The following is a 22164-nucleotide window of genomic DNA, read 5'->3' on the forward strand; positions in this document are numbered from 1 at the left end:
ACCACTCTTGTTGACTGTTGGAGACAAGATTGAAGGGTAAGCATCAGTTTGATGTTGTTAGCAATAATCTTGAAGAGAGATCATGAAAGCACTACAGAAGTTGGAGGGAAGTGGATCTTTAAGCTGACAGCATTTGCTGATCAAAGAGCAGGGCGGATGGTGAAAAGATGAGAGGCATCACCAAAACGACAGGATTTTAGCCTGAGCAACTAGGAAGAAGGGAGCTGCTGTTAACTGAGATGGGGGAGACTGCAGGGGGAGGCTGATTGCAATGTGGGGGGCGGGGATCAGCAGCTTTGAACATGCTAAGTTCAAATATCTATAAGATATTCAAGTGGATGGCATTTGGACATTCAAGGAAGACATCTAGGGTTCAGAACTACATTTGAAAGTTGCTGGAATATAGATGGTAATGAATCCATGGGAATCCGTGAGATAACCTAGTAAACAGTGTACATGGAGTAAAGACATCCACAGAAAGAGTTGGAGATACAGAGGAACCATCACAATTGTCCCACCCATCCACCCACCCTGTCATTATGTCATCTGAGAGGCCCCAGGGCTGCTCCCTTATGGAGAGGGCAGAGATTTATTCCCACTGGAACAAATACTTTCTCTAGATTATTTTAGATTTGGACGTGCTTTTTCTTGTTCCTGCCAACAACTATTTTGTTGAGTTACTAGATGTCTTAAAAACCATTATGGTATCCCAAAATAGTTTTCTACACATCACTGCTTTAGAGTGAGGCAGTCACTCCACAGTGAAGGGAGGAGGCAATGACCTATCGTATCTTCTGGGAGACACCATCTTGTGAGGCTGGAGTGCTGTCATGCAGGTTACTGAGTGTGAGTGTGTGTGTGTGTGTGTGTGTGTGTGTGTGTGTGCGTGTGAACACAGGCATGTAGCAAAAGAAATATGAACTAGGCTACAGACCAAAAAATGTTCTTTGTTAACAGTGTGATGCCCACATTTGAGGAATCATATACAGTCATTTTAAATCATTAAGGTACCAGTTTGTTATGATTATAAACCTTTAGTTAAACAGACTGTTTTTACTCCTTTTCTCTTTATTTTAGAGACATTAATGATCTTCAACCTTGTTCTATTCATAACTATTTTCCAAAAATTATCCAAATTAGAGGTATCCTAAATCTTCTGTTTCTACTAGCTTTCCAAGTTTTAACACTGGGCTAGCTATAAATGAATTCTGACTGGCAATGTTCACTAAGTGCTGGGCCAGCTGCAGGTGGAAATGCGTGTAGTCCTTTTCCTATGGTTGGCTCTCCTTGTGGTACACACATACACACACGACACAGGTACATATGTGATACACATGCAAGCTAAAATGCTACTTGTAACACAGACACTGTAACACACAAGGAAAATTGCCCATGGAAATAAAACAGATATACAGTTCTTATAGGCAGTCAAAAGTCAAACAACAAAAACCATCATGGTCAATAGCTAGCTTATTTTAAGCAATGCTATATAAAATAGAATAAGATAAAACAGAACATTTATTTCTTTAAATCCCCTGGAACAGTTCTATGCTGTTAATGCTGCTGTTATTCCTTGAATGGTTCCTTCTTCACCGCCTTTCCTCTCCTCCACACCCCTGTGGCGTGGCTCCTTCTAATCTGCTCTTTCTACTTCTTGACAGCTTCTCTGTCAGGTCAGCAGCTTGCTGTCCCCAGGACCACATTCAATTCTGCCTCTCACCTAAAGCCCTAGGGTTGAACCAAAACTGAGACCAAACGCCAGCTAACTTGTGACCAGCATCTTCCCAGGCATCACATGGTCTCTCAAAAAGATCTGAATTATTCTATTAGCCATTTTCAGAAGGAATCTACACGAAACATCTAAAAATATATGCTCTTTTTTTGAAAGGAAAAAAAATCACATTTGAAAATAAACAGCCTTCTTTATCTTAGCCCCTTAAAATAACTATTACATTTATATTTATTATTTTAATCCAATAAATATTTATCACTTGCCTACTATGTGCATAGCAAGGTGCTATAGGCTTACTAAAGTGTTTTGCATAAGATATTTTCCAAATAATAACTCTCCAAACTCTCAAAATCTGAATTTAATCTCTAGCATTCAAGATTTTCTCTGAGTAATTACAGATAATACTGTTTAAGATGAACTGCCTCTCTATTACAAAGGCCTCATACAAAGGTTCGGTATATTTGGGATCACACAGGATCTGAAAATTTGTTGAGCTTCTATCTCTGGAAATTGTGGTGTGTTTTTTTTCACCTTCTACCAGAAGCAAATAATTTGTGCTTATGCTGTGCAAGTTTATATAAGAAGGGTCCACAAAACTAGTTGCTTACATTTATTTCCCATTCAGTAGTAATGCTAGTATATTTTTTTCAGTTAATCTAAGTAACCTGTTTTATTTTTTGTTTAGAGAGTCTGGCTTCTACATACTAATAATGATAAGCAGCCGCCATTTGCTGAGTGCCAGCCAAGTGCCAAACACCTTCTGAGGAGCATTTGCAGTGTTATCTCTGCTGAGATTAATGCTACATAATATTTCACACTCACTAAAGTCTTCCCTGAAAAAAAATCAAGCAAACATCTGTTATCTCTATTTATCACGTGTGGAGCATTATCCATTTTCTGCTTTCCTGGCTTTCTTGGTCTACTTGTCATGAAGTGGACTAATTTTCCATGATAAATTACCCATGGTAACTCCACGGTGAAACATACACACGCAAATCTCAGTATCACCCCTACTCTGACTTTCTGTGTAAATCTGTTAAGTGATTCCAATGAAATCTTAGCATTAAGGTGAAACATCTCTTTTTGTATCTTATCAAAACAACTACATAATATTCTGTTGATTGGCGATATTTCAAAAATTAATGTAGTTTCCAAGTGTGTTATTGTCCCTACTTAACCTAGTGGTTAAAATTTATTTTCTTCCTGCCGCTAAGTCAGAATTTATTAACAACACAGACAGAAAAGGCAAACAAGTTTGCCTGCTGTCCAAAACACTATTTTACTTCCATGGTTACATGGCAGAACTCACTGATGAAAACATTTTGCTGAAGTTCAAAGCACTTTGCAAGTCCTTGGAAGTCGAAGGATTTCTTGTGTAAACACCAAAGTGCTTATCTTCATGTTACATACAACAATTCTTTGAAAATGTGAATGTAATTTACAAATGAATGTTGTTGGTGAAGGTGACTTTTTTAGTTTTATCTTATATCAAGTAAAATTTTTGTCTTTGTCTGATAAGTCAACAATTAGAAATCTAGAGAAGCTCTGATATCATGGACAGTTATGGAAGTTGGACAGGAAGACTGCTACTTTTATGATGAATATAATGTTGGTATGTAACATGCTGAACTGCTAGAGGAGGGGTTCTCAAACTGTGTCCTCAGCAACCCTAAAGTTCTGCGGACATATTTCAAGAATATGGAAAAGCCAGGAGAATGTCTGATGCACAAAACACTGTTCACCTAGAGTAGTTCTGCTTTTGTTTTATATCTTGGGGCACCACTTTCAATTTCTGTTAAAGAAAAAGTTTTGTTTTGTTTTCAAGAAACATTTGAAAATCACCGCTTCTCCACTGCATATCCCTTTGGAAATTCAGCCAGCAATAATAAAACTGGAATATATGCACGATGGTTCTAATTTGGTATGATAATTCTAACAAACATTTAAATATCTGAGAGTTTAAGTGGACTTGATGTGGAAAATACATTCAGAAATGTGGAAGAAATTTCTCCTTTTTGAGTTTGCCTTGTAAAATAGTGATTCACTAGTGTGATTATTTTGATGGAGGGCTTTAGTGATTACCATGTACGCCATTCCTTTGAAAACGGCATGGCTACATGCACAACAGTGAGCTAACTAACAGTTTGCAAGGAATATCAACAGGAATAGCATACTCTCGGTTAGTTAAACAAACAGGAAAGAAAATGATAAGTGGTCTAAGGTAAGTACAAGCACAATGTAGGGAGGTTACAGAAACAGGAATTGAGATGCTTCAAGAAAAAGGTGGGATCTGAGCTGTCCTTGAAAGATGGATAGGATTTTGAAGCACAGAAATGTGGAGGCGTGCACTCCTGGGCTAGGTGCAGGGGGAGCAAAGGCATCAGCAGGCGGGAAAATCAGGAGCTACGTAGGAAAACAGCAATACATCTAGTTTAGCTGGAGCGGAGGGTATGCGGCAGGGGACGGTAAGGAAAGGAAGAAAGGAATTGTGGATCAGACTGGAGTGGAGGGATGCAACTGTAAGGTCAAAAAGGTGACATTTAATCCTTCTGGTAGAGCAGAGAAAATCAAACCTAAGTTTCTGCAATCTCCCTTGCCACATACTGAATGCTCAGTTTTGTGCCTGGGCCTGTGAAGTGATGATAGGCTACTGGTGGGAAGGAAAACTGGAAGGAACAATGAAGATTGTTTTACAAAATAATGACATGGTCAAACATATCAAGAAGGTGGATGGAAACACAGAGGGGTGAAAACAGCCTGGGGGCAGGAAAACAAGCTTCTGGAGGAGCTTTGAAAGAGGGGACCAAAGAGGTGTGGGAGAGGCGTCTGCTGTGAAGAGGAATTGTAGGAAGTCTGTGGCACGGTGCTGCGGAACTCCCTCCTCTACTCCTGAAGGGCCCTTCAATATACTCGTAGTCACATTTATTTCCAAGGCTTTCTAGAAGCTGGTGTGTTTCCTTTTGGCTGTGCTGAGATGGGTTTGAAGGTGGGAGAGAAGGGGATCATTTATTCAGTCCCCAAGCTATCTATACAGAGCATGGGGGTTCCCAGTGGGGCCTCAGAGGGCCTGGGGCCGTGGTGCTGGTGGTGACAGTAGATGTGAAGGGGAGAGGACAGGGGACCTTAAGCTCTGCACCCACTACATCCAAACCTGTTTTACATGCTGTGCTTCTGTGTAAGTTTCTACAGGAAGAAAGTGATAATAAAAGGAATTTTAAAAGAAGGTGAAAACCACCATGGTAGGTAGTGAGGGACCCCTGACGGCTCACAGGCTGAGAAGTGTAACCTCCGTGTAAGGTCAGGCGCAGAGAACATTAATGACCTGCTGAAGGCTGCATGGCTGGTACATGCAGAGCGAGAACGAACATGTGTTTTTACTGAACTACTCCCCTACCCCTGACCATCAGAGATTTTCTTTCCAAATCATTAAGATTTAAGACATTTTGAGCCTGTCCATTCTTAGACATAGTCTTTATGGACAGCAAAATTTCTGTCTTCCTAATCCGAGGTTTGATGCCCAGTAATTCTTGTACCCCATTATCTCATATCTCTGATGCCACCCAGATGTGCTGTTGGCCTCCAGCCAGGTATGTATGGGCTAAGATATGTAAAGAACTTTTGCCTCGGAGGATAATGGACTTAGCATTAAGTTCTAAGCTTGTTGCTGGCATTTCCTTTTTGTTTCCTCTTACACCAACAGACATGCCGATAGAACAAAGGTTAAAATATGATGAATCAAACTATCAGTATACTAGGAGAAAACACAGGAAACAAATTTATCACTTCAGAGTAACAAAGGTCTTGTTAAGTATGACACAAAATCCTGAAGCTGTAAAAGAAAATCACATAAAAAAAAAAATTTTCCACATGGAGAAAAAAAGCAAACTCAAATGAAATCCAACAAACTGAAAGATTTTTGCAATGCATAGTATACACAAAGGCCCACTTTCTAAATGTATAAAGAGCTCCTATGAATCTATACGAAAAAGCTACACAACAGAAAAATGGGAAAAAAAGATGTGAATAGAATTCACACACACAAAAAAGGAAGTACAAATGGGTCTTTGTATTAACCATGCTTCCATAATAGCTTCTGTAAAGTTGGTGCTTTAATATCTGCCCTACATGACTATGCCAGATATGCCTTGTTCTAGACGACCTGATAAGGTGTCTGAGTCACCCTGCCATGGCTTCCTGCCTTCCTCATTGCACACCCCATCCTCCACCCCAGAGGAGTCCTCCTCCTGGGGACACACTTTTCAAGTACAAACCAAGTCCAGAGTCCACACTCTCAGCCATCTCCTCCATCAGGCTCTCTCACCCTCAGGCCACTGTACACCTGCCTTTATGACCCCAGTGCCAGGTACCAAATAATGGGGGTCATCTCCTAGGCCCCAGAACCCACTGAAATTATTCCAGCTAGCCAATCCTACGCCTGCTGACCTTGCTTCAGCCATTCCTTCCCAAGGAAACCACAAGAAAGGTTCCTGCCCACAGCTCGTTCCTCTCCCTCTTCCTCCCGAGCGACCAGTGCTTCTCTATGCTGTCCACTGTGACATGGCGTGCACCTTTCTCTTAGCATCTGTGATAAACTATCATTTCAGTGGCAATCATCTCCTGATCCGTTGGCCTTCCTATGCCTCACATTTTCTATTAATATACTACATTTTAAAACAGTTTTAAACACATGAAAAGAAACTCTATTCCATTTGTTTTAGGAAAAATGTACATTAAAACTATGATGAGATACATTTTTTCCCCTATTAGAGTGACGAGGATCAAAAAGTTAGATAGCACACAGTGCTGGTATGAGTAAAGAAATATTCATTTATTGTTGGTGGGAATATAAATTATTATAACATCAATAGAGAACACCTTAGGAGTAAAAACAAAATTTCAAAATGCACAAACTCACAATACGGCAATTCCACTTTTGGGTAAATATCTAAGAGAATTGAAAGTAGGATCTCAAAGATATATATGTATATACCATGTTCATAGTAGCATTATTAATAATAGCTTAGAGGTGAAAGTAACCCAAGTTTTTATACAGATGAATGTATAAAAAAATGTGGTATATACATCTGATGGACTATTATTCAGCCTTAAAAAGGAAGGAAGTCCTACCACATGCTACAACACGTAGGAAACTTGAAGATGTTTTGCTAAGTAAGCCAGTCACAAAAAAGACAAATACTGTAAGATACCACTTATATGATGTATCTAGAGCAGTTAAATTCATAAAACAGAAAGTAGAACTGTGGGGACAGAGCCCTAGAAAGTAGTTTACAGGCTCTCGGCCTCACGTGGAGGGGTACTGGCTCGGGTGGTGAATGGCCGTCGGCTGTGGCTGATTGGCCGTCGGCTGTGGCCGGTTAGCCGATTGGCCGCTGGTATAACTGCTGCGGCTACGAAGGATTGCCGAGGAGCCGAGCAGAGCCGAGCAGAGCCGAAGAGAGCGGAAGAGGAGGGCCAAGGAGAGCGGAAGAGGAGAGCCGAGAGAGGAACAGAGTCGAGAGAGTGGAGGAGAGTCGTCGGTCGGTCGGTCGGTCGGTCGGTCGGTCGGCGGAAAAGCAGACGGCAGGTCGGCGTCCGGTGGGCCCAGCCTCCAGTGAGACCATAGTGGTATGATTCCCCTACCTATGGCTCCGTGGGTGTTCCTTTTCGGCCTCACCATATCCTGCGTTCTTGTGTGGGGAGCAGGAGCAGAGACCCCGCAGGCCGCCCCGCCTGAAAGATGGCGCGATGGCGCGGCGAGAAGGCCTCCGCGCACGACAAAAGCGAGAAGGCCTCCGCGCACGACAAATGGCGCAGCGAGCAGGGTCTCCCACACGACAAGAACGATGGTTGCCAGAGTCTGAGAGGAGGAGGAAATAGGGAGCTGCTGTTTAATGGGGATAGAGTTTCAGTTTTGCAAGATGAGAGGTTCTGGATATTGGATGCACAACAATGTAAACATACTTAACAATACTGAACTGTACACTTAAAAATAATTAAGGTGGTATATTTTACGTATGATATGTATATTTTTCCACAATTAAAATCTTTTAAAAGTGAGCAAACCCATTGATCCAGCAATCACACTATTAGAAATTTGTCCTTTTATTATGATTATTCCAGTGTGAAATGATGCATACATAAGGCTATTAACTGTCTCATTGTCAGAATAGAAAAAGATTGGAAATGACCAACATGTTTTATAACAGGGAATCAGTTAAAGTATGCTCCATGCATTGAAGTATAATACTATGTACAAACATTACAATATAATAATTATATATCTATGTGAAAAAAACCAAGTGTGTATATTATACTACCACTTGCTTATTTGTGCATAGACTTCTGTAAGGCTATAGAAGAGACTTAATAACGGTCTCCTGGGCAGGAGGGCTGTGGATTGTGGGATGGGTTGGGAGGCTGACTTACTTTCTACAGTATACTATTCTGTACCTTTTGAATTTTTGTACTATGCCATATTTTATATATTAAAAAATAGTTCAAAAGAAAAAAAACTAATCTCATGGCTGAAAGAAACTTTATTACCTGGCTCTCTGATACTTTGTTCTTTAACTTCCTAGAATGGCTTGTATCTCATTACTTGACTACTGAGACCTTAATCTTGCTTGCCTAATGAAAATTATAACGATTGCCCCATTTTAGCCAAATTTGCAAGTATTCATTACTGCTGACTCATTTACTGATAGTACCTTTGTAGCCAAATTCCCAATCCTGTTCCCCTCTGCTTTATTCCCCAAAGAATCTACCCAACAGACAAGAGTACTCTCGTCCTGTCCACCGATATATAATAGATTTTAATTGAAAAAGGCACTATTTATTTTGATCCGTAAGCTTCCATCTTTAGTTCCTAATATACTCAAATACAGTTATGTGCCATATAAGGATGTTTTGGTCAACAACGGACCGCATATACCATGGTGGTCCCATAAGATCATAGTGGAACTGAAAAATTCCTATTGCCTAGTGACTTTGTAGCCATTGTAATGTAGCACAACACATTATTGTTTTGTGACTGTCTCAGTCTATTCATAGTAATGTTAACACTAGAAATAACCTGGGGGACTCACCTGGGCCCCAGTGAGCGTCCCACAGACATCTTCCTTTTCTAAACCACTGTTACAACTGGACTGACCCTGGTGGTTTATTATGATTGCAAGACACCTTTCAGCAATAACCATTAGGAAACTTTGAAGAAAAAAAAAGTGTATTACTTACAGCCCCTGGGGCATATAAGGTATCCCAGGGGGCACAGAGTGAGGTCATGATAGAGAGAGAAAGTGCATATAAGCCTGGGAGTCTGCTTTTTATTGGGGTCCAGGTTGGGGGCCTAGGGTTTCTTTTGTAGGCTGTTTTTTTATTGGTGAATTTAAAACAGAAGGACAGGAATTTAAAGTGGGGGAAGAGAAGAAAAGGAGCCTAAATGGTCAATTATTGAAATCAACTAAGATCTCTAAAACAAAGGACCCTCAGCAGGGGGTGTGGCTCTTTGTCAGGAGTGTAGCTGCCAAAGTGTTTATTTGAGATAGCCTTTGCTGAAGGGCATGCCTCAGCAATTCAAGCCAGACACTTGCATTACAAAATAAAAGCCAATTATCCGGGGTTTACACTACAATTGCCCACGTTTGTGGTGATGCTGGTGTAAACAAACCTACTGAACCACCAGTCCTATAAAAGGAGAGCACCTACAATTAGAGTAGGAGGCCATACCATGTAGGCTTGTGTAAGCACACTCTATGATGTTCACACATCAAGGAAATCGCCTAATCACACATTGCTCAGAACATATCCCTGATGCAAATGGCACCTGACTACAGTTCTGGGATTACTAAAGGTACTATATTTCACAAGATGCGCATAGTCTACTGACAACCACAAGCTTTCAAAAGTCAATTTACTCTCAAGGACTTTCTCAAAAGAAAAAACAATATCATTAAGTATTTCTCCTAACCCTTATTTTAAAAAACAACATCTGTTCACAGCGACTATTAAAAAAAACAGCATCTGATTTAGATGATTTTTAATATTTAATCAACGTGGTACAACAGTAGCTAAAGAGGCAATGAAAAATAGAGGTAATTAAAACTTTGTTAAATATACAATTACAAATAAATACTCAGGAGTGAACACAAACACAAACTAGGTCCTCATTACGTCAGCAAAGAACTTGAAAAAAAAGAAACGGAACTCAAAGAAAATTAACCACACAGGTAAAGGGACAGAGGAGCTGCTGAGGGTAAACTACTTTGCAAAGCGGAACATGGCTTGTATTCTTGTGATTCTACTACACATCTGTAGTCTTTGTAAATAGATATGAACCATATCAATACCCCAAATGTTTAAGTGCATTACAGGCATGTCCCAAGGTTTCCTTCCACACTGGAAAGATTTTTAAATCTCCACCTTACTGTCAGGGGGAAAAAAATTTTATGAGAAAAACGGAATCTATCTGTATCGTTTAACAAATTACCAGTCTGTTTAAAGTTTCTTGACAGCCAAACAAAATTCTTGCAAGACTGCCTGGGTGTGTGAAGGAAAAGTGAAAACATGCCAACAATAGCAAGACTTGTAGAAAGATTTTAAAAAGAAATTTAGCAGTTATTTTTAGATGCATATCCTCTAAGTACAGCCATTAGTGAGGTGTGAGGACAAAGATAAGGACAGGGAGACTAAGGGAGAAATGTTTAAGTACAGAGTTAAATATCATTTTTTTTCCCTTTAATATACAGTTTACTTAAAAAGTCAATTTGTAAAATCCTAAAATAGCAGTGTTTAGATGTGTGAATGTCAAGTGAAGAAGGTCAGGTGCAACATGTACTAAGATAGGAGACAGGAGACTGGGTTCCATGCCTCGCTCTGCATCTGCCCAGCTGTGCAAGCCAGGGCAAGGCTTCATCTCTCAGAGCCTTAAAGATGGAAATGATGCTAGCTCACATTTCTATTCCTTATGGAATCATTGTGAAAATTAAATCACATAATTGAAACCACATTGACTGTAAGCTTTTGGGGTTAGGGATCTTATATTTTCATCTTTGTTACCAGTTAATTTATTTCTTAATTCATGTATGAAAGAAATAAAAAACTTTTTCATTCTTTGAAAAATATTTTAAATTTAATTACGGATTATCTCAAGAAATTCATCAGTAACTCTACGGAAGGTCCAACTAGAAAATACAGGAAGTTTTAGCAGCATCAGAAAATCAGTACTTTCAGTAATTAATCTAAAATTCTTATTAAAAATTCCAAAATGTATTTAACCTGCTACCAGCCTTAAAAGAACAAAATGTATAAAAAATTAGAAAGTATCTTTTGAACATTTGAACATCCCAGTAAAAGAGACAATTTTAACAGTAGAAAATTAGTAAAGGATGGCAACATTTTTATAAATACACAGTGGTAGACTGTGCTGTTAAATATACATCAGAAACAGTCTGCAATCCTTTCAGAAAGCAATCCAAATACTATCAAGAATCTGCTATGTCTGTATCTCTACCCAGGGATTTCCCTGGTAAACTCAAGATCTACACAGTGGACATTCCCCCTCTAACCAGTGGCTTCTTCTGAATTTCCTGTCATGTCTAGTACCATAATCCAGCCACTTTCTGAAATCAGAAATCCAAGCATCAATTTAGACTCTTTCCTCTTCCTCACTGCCACCCCATCACCCATTTATTCAGACACTAAGTCCAGTATCTTGTACTTCCTTAATATCTCTCCTATGTGTATTCTATCCCTTTTTCCATTGTCACAGCCTTGGTTCAGTCTCTTTTCATATCTTATCTCGATCATTGAAATGGCATTCTAATTGGTGATATGGCAGGAATGGAAAAGAGACAAATTTAATAGATGTTTAAGAGAGAACCAACTGACAGAATATAGGTGGAGATTCAGGTTTGGGAGAATAATGAATTTAGTTCTGAGCATGTTTAGTTTTAAGTAACTTGGGGTCATCCAGGTGAAGATATTCCAAGTATGTGCATGTGTGGCTGTGGGCAAAATTTAAGGATAAAAAGTAGGTTCATAGTGGATGCCATGGATATGAACGAAATATCTCCTCTCATGTCCGATAGCCTCCAAAAAGCTTTTTCCAGATCATCTCATCCCACAGTGAAAAGATTAATTCAAGAGATATTTAAACCCTCAACTGACAAAAAGAACACAGGAGGAGAATTAGGATTGAGAGAATGATGAATTCAGTTCTAAGCATGTCGGTTATAGCCATATGTACAAATTCACTGAGCTGCATACTGAATACTTGTGAGCTTTACTGTATATACATTAAACCATAACAAAAAATGTTAAATAAAATTAAATAGAGGAAGATCAAATTTCCATGGGACAAGAAAAGTCTGTGGAGTGCCAGGCCTCATAGATAGGCAGCAATGGCAGAGCTGGGGAGCATTAACTCACACAGTCCACTGACGGGAATCGTGGTGCTCAGTTCCCAAGAATCACTTTGAACATTCATCCCAAAGTGTAAGTTACCACAGTGTAGTTCCTGCCTTATTAGGTCTTACTGCTTAACGTGATTATCGTGTCAGTGGGGAATCCTAAATTTTCTATCAGAAATATGTTGCGATCAGAAGATATTCAATAAATATCTGCTAATGACCTTAGTGCTAAGTGACAGGTACAACCTACAAGTGCTCTAAGAGTTGAGAGGTTGAGGAAACCACTGTGAGCTGGCTGCTCAGGCAAAGTTTCTCAAAGGAAAATTGAGCCAGACTAAAAGGTTAGGAACAGATACAGGGTTTGCAAAGTGTGGCCTATACAAATATTTTCCTTGACTTTTTAAATGGCACAGTCTTTCAAGAGGCAATGTGACTAGGAAATCTGTGACCTTGCATTATGCTTTATGACTATATGCCAGTTTCCTAAGTATCTAATATGTGAGAACTGGTAAGGGAGCAACATAAGCAGAAGATCAGGGGTCGAAGTGAATTATTAGATTGCAAAAATAATTTTGGCACAAATTGCAGAGTGCCATGCATGCCATACTGAACATATTCTGCATGCAATATTACATGAGAGCATGACATTTATGTTTTGCAACTCATTAGTACTGGGCCAATTGTGAGACTAGCATTAATAACAATAAATGATGAAAGCAGTTTCTGGTTCATTCAATGTGATGCCAAACATGTGGACCGTTCCAAGTAGATTTTTACGGCTTTCTTTCAGTTGCCATCTGAACCCTTGCTATTCTACAAATACAGCTTCTGTTTATACAACCGAAGGGGGATAGCTTGTATAAAGTAGGTTAAAATTTTTTGTAAGATCAAAAATCTTAGAGGAATGTTAAAAGAATTTAAACAATAAAAGGAGGGGTCAAGATGGTGGAGCAGAGAGATGATGTGCTGGGCTCCTCCTATGACCATAGTAAAGGTAAAACTAAATTATAGAATAATCAATGGAGAACCATTTGAAATCTAGCTAAATAGAAATCTTATAACTAAGGACATAAAGAGGGAGCCATGTCGAGGCTGGTAGGGGGGGTAGAGACACAAAATGGGTCAGCTCCACACCTGTGTGTCACAGTTGAGAATCAGGAGGCATGGTTTGGCTGTGGAGGTCCCCCTAGGAGGAGCAAGGGACTCCAGATGGACACTGGACTCTCCAGCCTGGAGTACCAGTGAAGGGAAGAAGAGCTTCCACAACATCTGGCTGTGAATAACAGTGGGGATTCTGACCATCTGAGTGAGACAGAAGGATGCTGGAAACCCAGAGGCCCTCTTAAAGAACCCATGCACAGACTCACTTGCCTACAAGTACTCACCCTGGACAATTTGGGAGGCACCAGAGAAATGAAGGAGAGACTGAGTTGTGTGGCCTCTGGGAGAGGACTGGAGGAACAATTACCACTTTCCCTGTGTCGAATCCTTCTCCTGTGTAGCCAGCAGGTAGGTACCATCTTTCCTGTGTTGAGTCCTTCCCCCTCATGGCCAAATCTAAATCTGCATTAACCTGGTGAACACCTCTTGTCCCACCCTGGTGATTCCTTGAGATCCTGCCTCACCTAACTCGCATACCACATGAAGCTCTAGCAGCGGCTGAGCCTTATGCTCAGCCATAGGTGACAGCAGGCCTCAAGGTGCCCTGGACGTTTTGCAGAGCTACCCCAGGCCCAGTGGCAGCTGCCCTTGGTTCATAGCATGGCCTCTCCCACATGCCTACAGTTCCAGCACAGGCAGTGACCAACCATGGATCACTTTGTAGCTCCTACCAAGTAGTCCTGGACCAGTTATAGGCAATGGCTGACCTGGCCTGCACAAGAGCCCGTCCCAAGAGGCCCCAGAAGCAATATACCCAGAGGCTGGCTTCAGACTACAACAGAGCATCACCCAACAAAACAAAAGATCGATGAAACCAAGAGCTGGTTCTTTGAAAAGATAAACAAAAATGGTAAACATTTAACCAGACTCATTAAGGAAAAAAAAGAGGACCCAAATAAATAAAATCAGAAATAAAAGAAAAGTGACAACTGACACCACAGAAATACAAAGGATTACGAGAAAAAATTAGGAATAATTATATGCCAAAAAACTGGACAATCTGGAAGAAATTGATGAATTACTAAAAACATACAATCTTCTAAGACTGAATCAAGAAGAAAGAGAAAATCTGTACTCATCAATTACTACCAACTAAATCAAATCAGTAATAAAAGAACTCCCAAAACACAAAAGTCCTGGACTGCATGGCTTCATAGGTAAATTTTACCAAACATTCAAAGAATAATTAACATCTATTCTTCTCAAACTATTTCAAAAAATTCAAGAGGACGGAAAGCTACTAAGCTCATTTTATGAGGCCACCATTACCTTGATTCTGAAACCAGACAAAAACATTACAAAAAAAAGAAAATTGTAGGCCGATATCCCTGATAAACAAACATGCAAAATCCTCAACAAAATATTAGCAAATCAAATTCAGCAATACATTAAAAAGATCACACCCCATGATCAAGTGGGATTTATTCCTGGGATGCAAGGTTGGTTCAATATATGCAAATCAACTGATGTGATACACCACATAAACAAAATTCAGGATAAAAATCATATAATTATATCAATAGATGCAGAAAAAGCATTTGACAAAATCCAACATCTATTTATGGTAAAAACTCTCAGCAAAGTGGGAATAGAGGGAACATACTTCAACATAATAAAGGCCCTGTATGACAAACTCACAGCTAACATCATACTGAATGGGGAAAAGCTAAATGCATTCTCCTTAAGATCAGGAACAAGACAAGGATGCCCACTTTCACCACTTCTATTCAACATAGTACTGGAAGTCCTAGCCACAGCAATCAGACAAGAAAAAGAAATAAAAGACATCCAAATTGGAAAGGAAGAACTAAAACTGTCATTATTGCAAATGACATTATACTATATAGAGAGAACCCTAAAGATTCCACCAAAAAACTGTTAGAAGTGATAAATGAATTCAGTAAAGCAGCAGGATACAAAATTAATACTAAGAAATCAGGGCGGAGGGGCGGCCAGTTAGCTCAGTTGGTTAGAACGCAGTGCTCCTAAAAACAACGTTGCTGGTTCCATCCCCACATGGGCCACTGTGAGCTGCGCCCTCCACAACTAGATTGAAACAACTACTTGACTTGGAGCTGATGGGTCCTGGAGAAACACATTTAAATAAATAAAAGTTTTTAAAAAAGAAAAAGAAATTGGTTGCATTTTTATACACCAATAACAAACTGTCAGAAAGAGAAATTAAGGAAACAATCCCATTTACAATTGCAGCAAAAACCCCCCACAAAAACCTAGGGGTAAATTTAACCAAGGCAGTAACACACTCGTACTTGGTAAAGTAGAAGACACTGAAGAAAGAAATTGAAAAAGATACAAATAAATGAAAGTATACAAGTATACCGTGCTCATAGATAGGAAGAATTAACACGTTAAAATATCCATATTGCCCAAAGCAATGTATAGGTTTAATGCAATCTCTATTAAAATATCAATGGACTTTTTCACAGAACTAGAACAAATTATCCTAAAATTTATATGGAACCACAAAAGACCCCGGATAGATACAGATCTCAAGAAAGAAGAACAATGTTGCATTATGCTACCTGATACCAAACTATACTATAAGGCTATAATAGTCAAAATAGCATGGTACTGACATAAAAACAGACACACAGATCAATGGAACAGAATAGCGTGCCCAGAAATAAATCCTTGCTTAATCTATGACAAAGGAGGCAAGAACATACAGTAGGGTAAAGATAGTCTATTCAATAAATGGTATTGAGAAAACTGGAGAGATACATGCAAAAAAATGAAACTGGACTACCTTCTTATGCCACATATAAGAATAACTCAAAATGGATTAAAGACTTAAATGTAAGACCCGAAACCATAAAACTCCTAGAAAAAACACAGGAAGTAAATTCTCAGATATTACCCTTAGTAATATTTTTACTGATATATCTCCTTGGTAAAGGAAACCAAAAGAAAAAATAAACAAATGGGACTACATCCAACTAAAAAGGTTTTGCACAGCAAAATAGATCATCAAAAAAACAAACACAGATTACTGAATGGGAGAAGATTTTCACCAATGATACATATGATCAGGGGTTAATATCCAAAATTTGTAAAGCACTCTTACAACACAATACAAAAAACCCCAAACAATCCAATTAAAAAATGGTAAGAGGATCTGAATAGACATGTCTCCAAAGAGGACATACACATGGCCAATAGACATATGAAAAGATGATCAACATCACTAATCATCAGGGATATGCAAATCAAGTTGGTTAGAGTGTGATGCTCTTAACAACAAGGTTGCCGGTTCAATCCCCACATGGGCCACTGTGAGCTGCGCCCTCCACAATTAGACTGAAATAACTACTTCACTTGGAGCTAATGGGTCCTGGAAAAACACACTTAAAATAAATAAAAGTTAAAAAAAAAAAAAAAAAAACCACCTTACACCTGTCAGAATAGCTATCATCAATAAATCAACAAACAACAAGTGTTGGTGAAGATGTGGAGAAAAGAGACCCCTCATGCACTCTTGGTGGGATTACAAATTGGTGCAGCCGCTATGGAAAACAGTATGGAGGTTTCTCAAAAAATTAAAATTAGAACTATCTTATGACTCAGCAATTTCACTTCTGGATAGCTGAAGAAATCCAAAACACTAATTCGAAAAGATATATGCACCTCTATGTTTACTGCCACCCTAAATTCACAATAGCCAACCTATAAAAGCAACCTCTGTGCTCATCAATAGATGATTGGATAAAGAAGTGGTACATACACGTGTATACAATGAAATATTACTCGGCCATAAAAAAGAACGAAATCTTACTATTTGCGACATGAATGGACTTAGAGGGTATTATGCTAAGTAAAATAAGTCAGACTGAGAAAGACAAATAGCATATTATCTCACTTACATGTGGAATCTAGAGAAAATAAACGAACAAACAAAACAGAAACAGATGCATAGATACAGAGGATAAAGTCATAGTTGCCAGAGGGGAGAGGGGTTGGGAAGTTAAGTGAAAAAGGTGAAGGGATTAAGAAATACAGATTGGTAGTTACAAAATAATCATGTAAAATATACCGTGAGGAATATAGTCAGTAATATTGCAACAAGTATGTAGAGTGCCAGGTGGGTGTTAGACTAATTGGATGGATCACTGCATAAATTATTTAACCACCATGCTGCACACCTGAAACTAATATAAAATAATGTTGAATATCATTTGTAACTGAAATAAATAAATTAATTAATCAATCAATTAATTAAAATTACAGATGCCAATAGGAGCCATCTCAGCGGTTTATTATGGAAATAATGTTGTTTGAAGCTACTAATTCATTCTGCAAGACTTTGCCAACTTGAGGAACATTTCTCATGCAGTAAAAGAACTGATGCAATTACTGGTATGATTTCAAGCAGCAATTTTACACTACTCAACGGGTAGGTCAGACCATTCTTTGACACTATAATCTAAGGTATCCACGTATTAGGGGCTGTTAATACCCAAGGATTAATAACTACACTTTGTGCATACATATGTATTGAGAGATTCTTGAAATATTTAATAAAGTGATACATTGAAGATAAATATGCAGGAGACGTGGTCCTAAATTCTCCTTTGACTTTACAGAACAAAGCTTTCAATGCTTTTTTTTTATCTGCGGCTTAAAAAACTTGGCTATAATTTTTATTGCTAGCATAATCTTTGGTAGAAATAAACTCTAGTTTAGCCTTATTTTTTGACAGAATTATTAAGGGTAGTGGTGTAGAAGTAGAAATCTTATTGCAAAAGTGGGCCTATGATAAAGTTTAGCACAAACAGAGAACCCTAATCACTTAAAAATAGTAAGACTAGAAATATGAACTCATAGTTTTAAATATATAAAGATAGATATAGAAATAGATGTAAATGCATGTGGAGAAATAAAATCATGCCTCCATTTCCTATCTCTGTCTGCTGAGAGGACTTAGAAGCAGCGACAGACCAGTAGCAATGAGCAGACCCAGCATTAAGATTTTAGTTTTCAAATATCATTCTCCACTAAAAGGAACAAGGGATCCTTTGAGAAATGGCTGATTCCAGGTTTTCTTTGGAGCAAAGAAAATGCAACACGAGCCTGAAACATATTATTATGACAGAAAGAAGTACACATAGAATCATAGGGACCTGTCAAAAAGACAAGTGAGCCTTCGTGAAGGGGTGTACACTGACTAAATCTGAGACAAGTGAGTCAGCAAAATGAGTAATGACAGTGATGGATTATAACCCATTGAATAGAATAAGAATTTGTAAGTCCAGATAGGTAGATAGACAGTCAGACAGACAGACAGATGAACAAACAGACAAATAGATAAGAAGAGACAATACTTCCTTACAGCAGGACGCCAACTAATTAATGCAGAAGGGAAGACGGAATAAGAAAATCAGCATTTGGCAGCCATCATAATAATAGTTACTTTGGGCAAAAGACATCAAGAGATGTAAAACTAGTAGATGAAAATTTTAGGACGAATAGGATACATAGTCTCAGAATATCACCCCATAGGTGCTTATTAATTTCAAACAGAAAATTAATAACTTTACAGAAGAGAAACCTAGAAGTTATCATCTTAACCAAGTGATCAAAGTTGACGCCATCAGTAATGGGACAAGTCAACGTGTGTGTGTGTGTGTGTGTGTGTGTGTGTGTGTGTGTGTGTGTGAAGCTTAACAGTAGTTGTGGCAATTGTTTAAAATATTTACACCAACAAAATATTTGTGGGGGCGGGGATTTGGTTTTGCTTTTTGGTTTTGAATAAACTCCATTTTTGCTTTGAGACTTTTTTAGCTTATTTTTATTACGACTGTTCATTAAATGTTTTATTCAGTTATATTCACATAAAGTTAACAATCCAGAATTCAAATGTCCTCTAAACAGTATTCTAAAATATAGCTCTCAAGCACGATATGGTAATAGTTGCATGTGTGGTCAGTTAATATATTTTTTTAAATCCTCATATATGGGTATTTCCTAAATGGTCATCCTTTAAAAGAACCTCAGACAATGAGAATGTATATCATATTCCCCTCTGTGCTTTTCTGCTGACAGGAAACAGGTTTCAGTGCTCTACATTTAGTTAGGTAAATGTATACTCGTATTCTGTCTACCATTATATGACAAGATCTTTTACCTTCATTTTATGGAAGTAAATGTAGTATATTCAACAATGAACTAAATCTCTTTTATTTCATTTACCAACTTATCGAGTGTGCTAAACTGACTGCATATATGCAAATATTTATTATGCTATAAAAGTATCAGAACTGTTGCATTAGTACAGGATTATATGATAAACTCTTGGAAGAGACGGTAGAAACTATTTTATTGTAAAGTGCTTCAAACTGTACATATTGCCTACAGGTTATATGTAATGAATTATTTGATAATGATATTAACTTCATCTGAATTTTTAAGTAGATAATGATTCAGGTCTTACTATATAGTACTATATAAAGAGAAATATACCTCATGCAGACAAATGAAAGCTGGAGTTGTAGCTAAATCAATGAACCGCTCATCTTGGATGTTAATTGTGGTTGCTATGGCATAAATGGGGTCTTTTTGATCCTTTTCACCTTTCTCCTCCTCCTCTTCTTTTTCTGTGTCTGTGGTGCTGTCTTCCATTTTTCACAATTCTAAAATAAAATCATTCCATATTTAGCGATTTCGGGATGTCTTCATTTATAAACTGAAATTAATGGCGAATTATAAAAGTAAGCAAAACTCAATTGATGGAAGCTATTCTCCAGTGAAACCATAGGTCAGGAAACTTAGCTATAATCACATTATTCTAAACGCCTGCTTTGTTATAAAGATACTCTCCGTTGTTACACGCAAATCAATACTGAAAAAGTAGGCTATTGCTGTATTAATTGGAAATTACACATATATTACTAGAATGTAAGCTCCATAAGCGCGGAAACCTAATTTTGTTTACTGATCATTGTAGTAGGCGCCCAATTACCATCCACTAATAGGTTAAATAAATATAACCTATACCTTTAAAATACAACACAAAGTTAATTCAAGTTATTTTTGGCAAATAAAACCCAACGCCCTGTGGTGCCCCAAGCTGCCTGAGGCAGGCACCTGCGCACCAGGCCACCAGGGCGCTGCTCCGCACGCCTCTGCCCCACGCTGGTGTGCGCTGCCACGCGGCCTAGCTCCGTGGCTCACGGGTGAGCTCCGTTGTCCCACTTCACTTACAAAGCACAAGCTCAGAAATAAAATAATCAAAAATTTCAAGATGGTAACACCAGAGCATGCAACTAAATGCAGGACCCTTCTGAAAGCAGGTCCTTATGTGACTGTACAAGTCACGCACCTGTGTAGTGTCCATTGATTTACTCACGTATTCAAGTAGACCCAGAGAAGTTTCCAAAAGGACCCCTGTCGTGGCCTGCAAGGTCTCTTTTGGCCCACTTTGGTGGCACTGGAATGGCTGCCCTTCCTTTGCACAAGATAATGTCAATTTAATCATCAGCTCTTTTGATCTCTGAAACATCTGAATCTACACACAACAGAAGAGTATACCTGCATTCTTCTCTTGCCAAAGAAGATAACACCAACTGTCATAATTTTAAGGTCTGGATTTTCTGTTGAACATGTATTATCTCTTATGTCTACCTTATCCTATTAGCTGCTCTTTGATTGTAGGAATCCCCAGTTTTTTTAAAATATAGGAAGCATGTTCTATAATCTGAATCTAGAAATCATATAGGCTCTGATTCCTGAATTTATTAGTCAAGTGGCCACAGGCATGTCATTTGTTCAGTAAGTCTCTTTCTTCCTCTCTAAATTGGAGTAACAGTAACTATTTTTTCTGCTTCTTAAAGAATATATGCAGATTAAATGTGATAATGCCTCTGGACAGGTGGCTTCCACTCTGCTATCTCTAAATTTCTGCCACAGCTGTAAACTACACACACACTTGTTTTCTCCCTCCTGCTACAAAAATACTTCATAGGTGGTAGCATGTACTTCTATCAGGAGGGACTAAATGTCAGGTTGTCTTCATGTTATATAAATAGACATTGATGTCGTTTGGACTTTCCCTCCTTTAACACAAATATATTCTTTTCAATGACATAAAGTAGTTTTTAAAAAGAACCTATTATTAAGGCATCACACAACAGTTTAGTCACCATTTATGGCTTAAATCTTCAGTGAGAGGAAAATGATTTGGTTATATATATCTAGATTCATTGTGTTTGATAAGCTAAGATTTGTATGTTCAATCATTTCATGGATGTCAAATGTTAATGACTATCCCAGAAAAATATTTCCTTCAGAACATTCGACCACACCTGTTAGTTTTAGCTTTTTCTTTAAGAAATATTTCAAATATAAACAAAAGTCAAATAGTATAATGAATCCTCAAGTACTCATCAACCAGCTTCAACAAATATCAATTCACAAGCAATTTTATTTTATCTAAACCATTCCACTTCTCCTCTTCACTCTCTTTATCATTTTGAAGCAAAACCTAGGTACCTAGACATACGAATACATCCTGAAGAACTCCATAATAATGTGTAGAGACAGTCCTCATTCTATTTCACTGCATAGCACTGTTGCGTAGAAACACCACAAGTCATTCAAACAACCCCCAATTTATAAACATATGGAATGTTTCCAGTTTTCTGCTTTTCTACTTTTGCAAAGTATACTACATGTATTTATTTAAAAATGTTTTGAATAAGGTTCCTGTAATCTTTATAATAAAGATGGCATTAACTTTGAAAACTTGAGTTCAGGCAATTTTCTCAAAGAACTGTACCTTTAAATATGGTACAATTTACACAGGCAACAAAAGACAGGTATTATGCTGAATTTGTACAAATTCATCAGCCT

The 22164-nt window shown here is 38.3% G+C and overlaps 1 protein-coding gene across 3 annotated transcripts in view; it reads right to left on the reverse strand.

Annotated features, from left to right (window-relative positions):
• CCDC146 (coiled-coil domain containing 146) overlaps nucleotides 1-22164 on the reverse strand; it is a 129714-nt gene that overhangs the window by 82427 nt on the left and 25123 nt on the right. For all 3 annotated transcript variants that reach the window (XM_019744541.3, XM_074340627.2, XM_019744542.3), the window contains exon 2: nucleotides 19777-19946. In XM_019744541.3, the coding sequence (XP_019600100.3) occupies nucleotides 19777-19935 (159 nt within the window). In that variant the 5' untranslated portion in view covers nucleotides 19936-19946. The remainder of the gene's footprint in view (nucleotides 1-19776; nucleotides 19947-22164) is intronic.

Source organism: Rhinolophus sinicus, chromosome 4 (genome assembly GCF_057876585.1).
Source record: "Rhinolophus sinicus isolate RSI-liver-muscle chromosome 4, RSI-T2T, whole genome shotgun sequence".
NCBI classification, from domain to species: domain Eukaryota; kingdom Metazoa; phylum Chordata; class Mammalia; order Chiroptera; family Rhinolophidae; genus Rhinolophus; species Rhinolophus sinicus.